This window comes from Olea europaea, chromosome 21, assembly GCF_002742605.1.
Source record: "Olea europaea var. sylvestris chromosome 21, O_europaea_v1, whole genome shotgun sequence".
NCBI classification, from domain to species: domain Eukaryota; kingdom Viridiplantae; phylum Streptophyta; class Magnoliopsida; order Lamiales; family Oleaceae; genus Olea; species Olea europaea.
In genome coordinates, this window is record NC_036257.1 from 17,569,393 (window position 1) to 17,580,797 (window position 11,405).

The window sequence follows — 11,405 nt, forward strand, 5'->3', positions numbered from 1 at the left end:
ACGATTTCTAAAATGCGATTTCGATTTGATTTTCCGATTTTTCGATTTTTGCTTATAGCCTTAATGTCAACAATAATATATATAAGAGTATACAAATGACAAAATCCTATTTAGAAACTTATCAAACCTTGTAAACTTGTGCAATCGAAAGAAGTCTGGATAATATATATTCATTTTAGTTGATCGAAAACAGCGTTTGATCATAATTTGATCAATTTTAAAAAGATAAATGGTCTTTTAATATTTTATTCATTAAAAAGGATAATTTGCACACGAGTCCCAAATCTTTCAAATATGTGTAGCAACGGCCTCAAACCTTTCATAAATGTGTGTTGGAATGATCTCTGATTCTCTAACTAATTTCATTCAAAAATACGTCAATTGATAAAAATATTCATCTTTCCAATCCACACAACCACCAAACCCCAACAACTAACCTCTAACCTACCAGACTCCATCCATTTTGTAGGTGATGGAACCTCTATCACAATCATTATTTATCTTTATTATTTCTTCTCAATTCTTTAAAGGTTTTTGCTATGAGGAAATGAAGTTTAGGGGATGGGAAAAATGGGCTGATAGAGGTGACGTAAATGAGGTGGTGGTTGACATTGTGTGAGGTTCAGGTTGAAAAAAATAAATAAATAAAATTCTTTCCTAATCCACCCAACTTCAAGTCATGGAACAAACCTCATATGCCTTGACTAATGAGTCTCAAAATAATCATCGTTGACTGAACTGTAGCCACATCAACATTAGTCACCTCCCTTGACTAAATGCTTGTTGAAAATAAGTTCGATCTAGAATGTTGAACCAAATGGAAACCATGAGAAGAATGCAATTGGGATGAAAATAAGCATCCTAATTTTAGCATCGTATAAAATCCATAAACATTAGCAAATAATACTATCACCTTGAACAACACTATCTTCCTAACATTTATTTTTTGTTAAAGTGGTCAATAAACCATTTTTCGTAAATGAACGATTTTCATATTAGACCACTTTATTTAAATGTTTGGAATTATTATGTCCGAAATTCAGATTTCAACCCATTTCCAGTCCCATAAAATCCAAGTTTTGATTATTTTTTTTACGTCTAAAAATAGACTGAAATTCATAGGAATCATAGAATAAAATATTCTGTTTTAATATTCAGGGAATTCTTTTTGTTTATTCATTTTTCCTTTCAATAGAAAATGTCTTGTACAGTGTACTGCACCGCCAGCCAGTACAGCTACAACAACCTTGGACTCCAAACTGAGAAAGCAATAGTACAATGTTCATACAATTGGTTGTACTTTATATTCTAGTATCATTCTATATCAACGATAGTTTCGAGGCATTGTAGGAGAACCCAAAGTCGAAATCAAACATGGGCGAAGACACGAGAACTTAAAAACATCATTGAGTGCAGCGTTGATGATACTGTACCCGTGTTATAATCGGGCATTCTTTCAACAATGCTACACTCAATAATGTTTTTAATTCTATGGGGGAATTCACAATTCAAAACTATATATGGGTATTTTCTGATTTTCATTTACATTTGAAATATATTTACATAATGATGCCATTATCGAACATAAATTTGACTATTACAAAGTTGAAATATTATCATAAATTTTTTGACATTACTTTTCGTTTTCTTTTGCACGTTTCCATTCTTTCATCATTTTTTGGGTTTATTAAAATTATTATATCTTACCGATAAGATTTTTGAAGGTTTATTTTGAAATTATGATGAATATTTATGAAAGAAAATCAATATGACTTCAAGACAACTTTTATGATAATTCTTGTAGGTTAAATATTATAATTCTTCTATTTTAATTGTTGTTGACTTTTTGTTATTAATTAATTTTCCTGTTTTTTAATATTTTTACACGAATTAATTTGTATATTTCCAACATATTTCTCAATATTGTCACTATTGGAAAAACATGGTTTCCATTAAGAAGATGGCGTGTAATTTTCATTTATTAAACAATAAATAAATAGATTATTTTATATTTTCTGAATGAAGTACAACCATTATTATCCATTTTGGGGAAAAAAAATATCCCTAACATATATTTATTTGAATTTTTATAATAAGAAGAGGATAGATAATTTTTTTTTGAAAAACAAATAGGGAATGCATCGTCATCGCAAGCGAGAACTGATTTTCAACCCCAGTCCTATTCTAAGAACTCGATTATGCAATGAATCTTCGATTCAAGGGGCTTAGGATGGGAGAATTGGTCTTGAGGGCATTATTCGAGATGGGATAGACTTAGTGCTCGTGACTCTTGTAGCTAGGGTGGATGGTCTTTTGTTCAAAAGTGGTCGAGTCAATGGCTTTCTATTTCAATCTCCATTTTGCAGTCGATAATGACTTTGAAATCTAATGTTGAAAGTCAATAATGACTTTCAATGCTCTTTCTATTTTCCTGATATTTCAATGTTGTTAATGAAAGTGAAACATTGTACGTATTGTTATTTTTTTATCCTATAACATGGGTCATAATTTCGCATTTTTCGTTGTTTTTTCTTTGATGAACGTTTACAAAAGGACCGTGCTAGATGTACATTAGCATGTACATCGAGGTGTCCATAATGGACACAATGCCGAGGCGCCCGCCGCATCGGGGCCCACCAATGCCTCGATCAATGGCGAGGTGCTGGGTGTCCATTGTGGACATCCGGATGTACGTGCTAATGTATATTTAGCAAAATCAAATAAATATTTGGCAGGTGACTTTAAAAAATGTATAAAATTCAAATAAAAAATTAAAATGTCTAGAAATTATAAGCAAAGTTTGTTACCAATTACTCCTTTGACTTGTCAAACTGATTAAATGTTTGCCAAACCCACGTCCGAATTCTCAACGGGCCCATTACGCGCGCATCCTAATCTCGAAATTCTTCGTTTGATTTTTAACTGAAAATTGAAAAAACAGAGATCAAGAAATGGAAAATTATGCCATGTTGAAACTCACAATAAATTCGTATCCCGCCCTTCCCTCCTATTTGCCTGTTCACTCGTTTTCTCCTCAGCCGCCGGAAAATATGCAACATATGCAAAATGTGCCCATTCACGAATATTCAATTTCTGAATTTGATTTTTCATAAGGAAGGAACTCGAATTCGTCAGCATAGGAGGGCGCTCTTCCTCTGATAGGAAGAGATAGAGAAATAAATAGAGAGAGGGATGATCACGCCGCGTTTTCAGCAAAAAACCGAGGGACGTCGTCTATTTGATTTCTTGGGTTAATCGGTTCATCATTTGTAACCTCAATTAGTGATTTTTGTTAGGAATTCATATAATCTGTTCCGACGCAAGGTATCTTTTAGAGACTCCGTTTAATCCTTTTCCCTGTTTGGAGTCTCAGTTGAACTTTTTGTTGGGTACATTCATTCTTCCTTTTTCCTAGAATTATGTTATTTTAATCTTATTTGATTTGATTTTTTTCTGTATATGGATTGTTTGGCTCTGCTGTGGAAAAATTATATTTTCGGTTAACATATCCGCCAATTGCCTTGCAGGTTGGCGATAGGATTATAAATCATGGGAAAGGAGCTAAAGCAATCGCTTCAAAGTTTTCTGTATAGAAAGTAAGTATTCTATGTCTTTTGATGAAATGGATTGTGAGGATAATGACATGCAATTAGAACAATTTTCAGGGGATTTTTTATGGGTTAATTCTTCATTTCTGCATAGATTGTTACAAACTTCTGCCATAATAAGATTTGTGACTGACTGCTCGATTATATAAAGCCGATTTTTTTATTTTTTTATCTGCTCGATATTCTCTTGCAGTCAAGAACCTGCTACAAGTAATTCAGAAACTATAGAAATTTTGAAAGAGCACTGCATTCCTGATAACATACTTCTTACGGAATCAGAAAAAAGAGAAGAATGCCATGTTCCTGAGTTTCCGGTTATAGTATTCATCAATTCCAAAAGTGGGGGGCAGCTGGGGGGTGAACTCTTAACAACATATAGGAATCTTCTCAACAAAAATCAGGTCCCATCTCTTGTTTCTAGTTTTTTAGTGCTCAATTTCGGAGGATGAACTTCAAAAGAAATTTAAAGGGTAGCGCCACTTAAGAGTTTTGACATCCAGATTCCTGATTTTCCAGGTGTTTGATTTGGGGGAAAAGGCACCTGACAAGGTGCTATACCAAGTTTACTTCAACTTGGAGAAGCTAAAGCAAAATGGAGATAAGTTGTCTGCCGAAATTCAGAAGCGTTTGAGAATTATTGTAAGTTGGAGAAATGATGTTAGTTTTAAGTAAATGATGTATCAGACAGACCAAAAAGGGCGATGCATTTGGTATACTTAAACTGAAATCATGATTTACTTTCATTTAATGTCTTCCAAATATAATTGCTTTTGCAGGTTGCTGGTGGGGACGGAACAGCTGGTTGGCTCCTTGGAGTGGTTTCTGATCTTAAACTAGCACATCCGCCACCAATTGCAACGGTGCCGCTGGGAACAGGAAATAATCTTCCATTTTCATTTGGTTGGGTAAGATTATATCCCTTATTGACCCCTAAGTTATGTCTACAGTCCAATGACGAACGTGGTGAAGTGATCATAGTGCCTTTGAATCTGATCTTATCATATTTTTTCATATATTGTCTGTTAGCTTTAGCATTGGAACTACAATCACATTAACAAGTGTTGCATGAATTTCTATTTGCGACTTTTGTTTCCTTAATGTTTTATTAGGCTCATTCTGTAATGCTTTTTACTAATTTATTTCTGTTACTTCTGAGTGTAGCATGGAAGTCTACTTCAATGCATGTACCATCTTATGAAGAATTACATATTACTACTCCCTCTTTTTGTCTTAATCTCTAGCTTCGTTTGTGTAAAGTATATTTTCACAAAGCTGTACAAGGGGCACAGTGCTTTTGTTTAATATGAAAATAATTTTTCTGATACTTAGTACAGCTTTCAGCCTTAACCCTGCATTATGTAATCTGCTGACATATCTCTCATCTGGCAACGAGCACTGTTTAGTGTAATTCTAGAATTATCTGTTACTGACACAGTTCTAATGACTAATGTACTAAATTTGTTTTGCGATATTCAAGGGGAAGAAAAATCCTGGTACAAATTATCAATCTGTGAAGGCATTCTTGAACCAAGTAAAGAATGCAAATGAGATGAAAGTTGACAGGTAGACAATGTTACTCTATGCAACTAATCATGTTCTAAATTTGCTGCTACAAATATACTTCCTCAGTAGATGTAGGCACATTGTGTGTATCATTTCACAAAGTTAGATGTGTTTTTTATAATACTGATTCTTGTTTATTTTTTTAGTTTTATTTCATTTCACCTGAGAAGTGTTGAATGCGTATTACGGTGCATGTCGTCATGCTTCTGAGCCAGTAAAAGTTTCTCCGAAATTTCTGTTATTCAGAAATTTGCACTACTGCATCTTAGACATGTATTTGAAGTTAACCATTGTCATGATTATTTCACCTTGATATCAAGGAGAAGTTTTAGCAAGTTAATCACTTTGGGTAAGAATTTTGCATTTATTCCAAAGGTTTTAGAGCTACCTTCAAGAGACGGATGATGCAGAAGGGAGTATACTGGTATAGAATTGTACAATCTAGAGTAGGACAAAGTGACAAATGTTCTAATTATGATAATTAATACAAAGCAAAAGACAGGCACTTCTGTCTCTGGTAGTCATAGATGGTCATGCTATGTGATGCATGGTCTAAATCTTGGAGTAAACGCAATCTATTTTAGTATTCAATTGATGCTAGAATTTATTTTGGTCTCTCATGATAACTTTGTCTATTGCTTTTTATAGTTATATAAAATCTAGTAAACCTTAAGTTTATTCAGTTCAGGAGATATTGTCAGTAAATGATATTGCCACTCTATTGTTTCTTAGCTGGCATATTCTTATGCGGATGAGGGCTCCTAAAGAAGAAGGTTCATGTGATCCTATTGCACCTCTTGAGCTACCCCACTCATTGCACGCCTTTCGCCGAGTCCCCCAAGCAGATGAATTGAACGAGGTAACAACCTTCTTATTACATACCTCTTATTATGTTGATCTGCACACCTTTTATGCCTTTCCTTCTCTGACCCTTAAAATAATCCCGGAAGCAAATTTAGAACTCTGTTATAAAACATTAAATACAAACAAGAATGGAGAATATGTTCTGTTAATTATCTTGTCATATTTTTCAGGAGGGATGCCTTACTTTCCGCGGGGGATTTTGGAACTACTTCAGCATTGGTAATATTTCCCTATTATCCCTTGATGCCTTAATAATTTATCATTTCCTTACTGTTTTTTATTTATATCAGAGTCTTTATTACTAAGCTTTTGAAAATCTTATGAAACCAGTTCGACTTTATTTATATCATCACACCATTTTGGTGTAAAAACCATCAAGGATTTTATAGAAACCTTTTACTGTCGCTTGTATTTATTTGCATCGAGAATTGTAAGGAGAATATGTGGTGTTAAGAGTACCAGGAGCAGTGCTGACTTTTCCATATGGATCACGATGCTTATGTTACCCGCCTTCGGCAAGGTTCATGCAAACTGCGTTCACCCTGTTGAAAATTCTTAGAAAATGAACTTGGACGAGCTAAACATGGTTGAGTTTTGTTTGCTCAGATAGATATAAAATTAACAGACAGAAACACCAATTTCATAATTATGAAAAGGATTAGATGGTTGTCAATTTTGTACCTTATTGTTTTACTTACTGAGTTTCTTTGGTAGCTTTAAAATGTTTATTTCCGAGCAGGAATGGATGCCCAAGTTTCTTATGCATTTCACACTGAAAGAAAGCTACATCCCGACAAATTCAAAAGCCAATTAGTTAATCAGGTGCATTTCTGTACTTTTTTCTTGCTGTGCCACATGTTGTCAATCTTAACTTGATTATTGAAATTCTTATATTGTTTATCTGGGGAAAAAAATAAAATCTGTAGTTTGTCCAAGTGACAGAGTTGCCCCAAAATGTTGTTCCTTCTTAAACACAATGTCCCAGTTTCTTTCTGTTTGAAGCAGTTTCAGAAATTAATTTCACTGCCCTACATGCTATTCTTAGCTGATTTTTCTATCAGGGCCAAATCTAAAAATTTCTCATAAGGACTCCTATATGGAATTTTTTCCTTTTTTTATGTGGATTATGTGGGTAATAGTTCATGGGACTTTACAATAAAGGAAGATGTTTCAATTAATTGTTGGGAGGTGTTATGGGTGCTGATCATGAGTACCCTACAATAGTGTAATATAGGGGAAATTTGGGCTGTTTAATTTTTTTTTAATCACTGGATGACATGAGCATTATACTGATTGATTTATGAAGAGGAATAGAAGATAATGAATTAGAACTTGAAAGGTGAAAAACTGAAATTAGGAAGCATTGATGAATGAAAAGAAATATGAGAGAATTAAAGTTTAGGAAAGAGGGAGTATATTATTACTTGTTTTGTACTTCTGTTTTAAATAATTAGAACTCATTTTCCAGTTTTGACTTTGAATTTTGTTGTAAAGTCTTTCAATTTTTAGAGGTGACTATTTATTTAATTTCTTTCAGGTTTAGGGTTTCTCGTTTTTCTTTTTTTTTTGACTAACAATTACAATTTGCCTCAATTTTATCATTCTAAAATTTACACAGTGTGGGTTCTCTATGTCCACTATATGTCGGACTTTGTCCCTTTGGTGTCATGAATTAAAAACTAAAGAAACAAAACAAGCCAAATGATATGTTGGAGACGACCTGAGTTGTCTGGTGCACGACAGACCAATACTCCAACTAGACTTCCATGCTTTAAAGCTTGAAAATTTGGTGGATAGTGAATCCAAGGAGGGGAAAATAATATGTTGTATTTAGCATTGAAAAACATATTTGGACCAGTAGCTGATTTCAGCAAATGATTTAATCCCTTGCGTAGCATTTGTGTGGATATAAAATTTGGAGAAGATTAATTAAAGTTGGCCATAATTATGCAGGATGTTTCATTGGTATCTTCTAATTGCTACAGCACCATTTTCTATTGCAGAACATCTTTGAAGCATATGATCATTTTTCCTGATATAACATGATTACCATATCCTCATTTGATATGATCCTGTTTCCTCTATGTTCACTTATTTCCTTATTAGAAGTACCTCGACAATGAGAATTTGTCTAATTTGTTGTTGGGTACAGCAAGAAACCGTAGTAAGTAGTCGTCTGTGCACATTTTGGATTCCTGTCTCATTATAATTTACTGAATAATTTCCAGCTTATTGCTGAGTATAATCTTCTTGATTTGACTAGAGTACATATGCAAAGCTGGGTTGTACGCAAGGTTGGTTTTGTACTTCTCTCGTGCATCCATCTTCAAGGTTAGTTTGTCTCTGGAATCATTTGACCATGTTCACTTGTAGGTTTTGTCGTTCTTATTATTCTTAAACATTGTATCTTTACTTGACTGGATTTGCTTGTGGAATAATCCTTACGCACACTTTCATAAGAGTTTTTTCATTCAGAAAATAGTATAGATTGCAATACGATTCGAGAACTTTGAACAAAGAACTGGTAGCAGCCAATAGATATTCTGTAATAATATTATCAAAAAACTGAAACGTGAAACTGAGTGTCACGTTTTCTGGTCTATATACCAGACAAATAAAAAGACAAACCTAATAGTGTGAAAGAAATTATCCTGCTTAAGACATAACAAATTATCAAAAAGAGACACAGCTTAAACTGATTATGATGAAAACACTGAAACAGAACAGAATTCAGCACAACACATCTCTTGGTTGCTGTCCTTGCATGGCCAATCTTCTAGTAATAAATCAGTGCCTTTGCGAAGGGAAAGATCTCTTCATTTCAAGTTTGCACAAGTAGAAGGTGCTCTAGCTAAAATTTTACATATATAGGATCGTAAATTATCTGTTCCAGTTTGATAGGATTATATTTGTGAAGGGGGAATCTCCCTACCAAAGTTGATGATAGAGTCAACAGTGACAAGAATATAAGTTGGAATGTAACTCAAAATTATTGGCTCTAATGGACGTGAATACATCTTTGGGCATCTAAGCTAGCCCCTTGGTTCTGGATAGAAAGATTTCATGTTGGTTCCCCCTATTTTATCAATTTTTAGATATATCAGAAGGGTGGAAAAAAATTATGATGTCTTTCATTTGTTGTTAGTACTTAGTTTTCTAACCGAATCAAAAATATTATGTGCTATTTTTGTATAGAAGATGGTTCTATTTTGGCATAATTTAGAGGCGTTTGACTTGTCAGCTTAATAATGGGTGTGGTATTTAACAGAAACATAGCTCAGTTGGCAAAAGTCAAAATCATGAAAAAGCCAGGTCAGTGGATAGACCTCCACATACCACGCAGGTAGCATCTGTAGTTTTACAAGACATTTCTTTTTGAAAATTCTTCCCGTGATCTCGTTACGGAAGTTGAATTGTTTATGCAGCATTAGGTCCATTGTCTGCCTCAACTTGCCTAGTTTTTCGGGGGGTCTTAATCCATGGGGAAGTCCTAATAAGAAGAAGCTACACTCGGTTAGCACTTTTTTAGTTTTTTACGGTATAACAATTAAGCTCGCATTACATTCTTCGTCTTCTGTTAAAAACAATTGATATACGTTCTTATGCTTGCAACAGAGAGACTTGACTCCGCCATATGTCGATGATGGTTTTCTTGAGGTAGTTGGTTTTCGAGATGCATGGCACGGTCTTGTCTTGCTTACTCCAAATGGGCACGGGACTCGCCTCGCACAGGTAATTATTATATTTGAATCCCAAAGTTCTCTCTCCTAATCCTATTATATTGAGTTGGTTCCAATATACTCTTGGAGCATGGTTTTCTGGTGATAGTTATCGCACCAGTCCTCAAATGCAGTGCATGGTTCAATTTTCTTTCCTACTAAAGTGGGATTCATCTCTTGAATGCTTTTCCTTTACATATTTTTTGTAAATACTATGCCTTTGTCAATTAAATTCTTCTACTCGATTTTCGGCTCCTTTAGGCGAACAGAATCCGTTTCGAGTTCCACAAGGGTGCTGCTGAGCACACGTTCATGAGGATCGACGGTGAACCATGGAAACAACCCTTGCCCACAGACGATGACACTGTAGTCGTTGAAATATCGCATTTCGGCCAAGTAAGCGTGCTAGCCAACGTACATTGCCAATCCAAAAGCATCAATGCACCTGATTCACCATACAGGTGCGAAGAAGACGAAAGTGACAGTAACGAAGAAGAATTCCAAGATGATTCAGAAGAAAGGAAGAAGATAGGTGCAGCTGACACTTTTCGACTACCAGATGATTTTGATATAGCACAAATTAGTTAAAAGCCATCAAACTTTTGTCTCCTCTTCTGTTAGCCTTTCAAGTCTTTTATGCACGCCGAAGTCTACTGCTTTGTCAGGGTAGTGACAAGCAAACTGCAATGATGGTGTGCTACTATTCCATAATTCATTTTATCCCAAAAATAGGAATCAAACAGGGGCAATTAAGTCTTTGTTTTTTTCATTGCATTCTTATTTTTAAATTAACATAAATTGTTCCTCATTATGGTTTCTCTCCAAAATTTTCTTTGAAATAGAGTAAAAAGGCTCATTTGACAAATAAACAAAACAAACAATAATGAAAAAATAAATTAAAATTTTGACCCTTTTTTAAAAAAAAAAAAACGTTAACAATATTTTTGGATTAAAACAATAAGGACAAAATTTTCCGATCAATCAAGAGTTAAAAATAAAATATCATGAAGAAAAGTTTAAGAATATAAGTGCGGCAATAAATAAATTTAATGATTTTTAATGTAATTAAAATGATTTTTGCTATTTGTACATAAATATGATACATAAGCTGTTATCGAAAATGATATAGATGAAAAAAGATTGGATAAAAAAATTAACTATGCTTCAAAATGATAAATGATAAAGTGTCATGTGATATTATAGAATTCTCTTTATATAAATTTTGATACACACTTAACAAGTTCAAAATATGATATATTAATAACTTTTCTTTCATTAGGCGACAGAAAATTTGGACAAAGTTGTGAATATAAAAATAGTGCGTACATTGTGTGATAATTGATTGACCGAACAAAAGGTGAGCAAATAGACATAAAATGATGCTATCCAGCAACTGGCGTCCTTTAATGGGGCCCAATCACCTTACTTTAAGATGTGGCCCACTAACACATTTTCTTGGTTGGTTGGTCCCTTCATCTGATCCCTAAGAAGTAAAACCAAGGATTGGATTGGATTGGATTGGATTGGCCGATGTCTATTTGCTCTAGTGGTAAGGACATTGGCATTTGCTGGCTGAGGTTCCGTGTTCGAGTCCTCTTACCAGTATGGTGGTACTGTGCCTCTCCAAAAAAATCCCTCCATACGTGTAGGG

At 34.2% G+C, this 11,405-nt stretch overlaps 1 protein-coding gene across 3 annotated transcripts; it reads left to right on the forward strand.

Annotated features, from left to right (window-relative positions):
• The first annotated feature begins 1,369 nt into the window (after positions 1-1,369).
• On the forward strand, positions 1,370-10,451 carry LOC111370972 (diacylglycerol kinase 5-like). Of its 3 annotated transcripts, none has more exons than XM_022992899.1 (14): positions 1,370-1,524; positions 3,528-3,596; positions 3,802-4,009; positions 4,125-4,247; positions 4,385-4,513; positions 5,086-5,171; positions 5,904-6,030; positions 6,206-6,254; positions 6,775-6,857; positions 8,299-8,366; positions 9,304-9,378; positions 9,461-9,548; positions 9,651-9,767; positions 10,016-10,451. In XM_022992899.1, the coding sequence occupies exons 2-14, from the start codon at positions 3,550-3,552 to the stop codon at positions 10,340-10,342; spliced, it is 1,527 nt and encodes a 508-aa protein (XP_022848667.1). In that variant the 5' UTR covers positions 1,370-1,524; positions 3,528-3,549; the 3' UTR covers positions 10,343-10,451. The 3 variants fall into 3 exon arrangements, with proteins under 3 accessions (XP_022848667.1, XP_022848665.1, XP_022848666.1); XM_022992897.1 differs by lacking the exon at positions 1,370-1,524 and adding an exon at positions 2,930-3,389; XM_022992898.1 differs by lacking the exon at positions 1,370-1,524 and adding an exon at positions 2,930-3,324.
• The last annotated feature ends 954 nt before the right edge of the window (positions 10,452-11,405 follow it).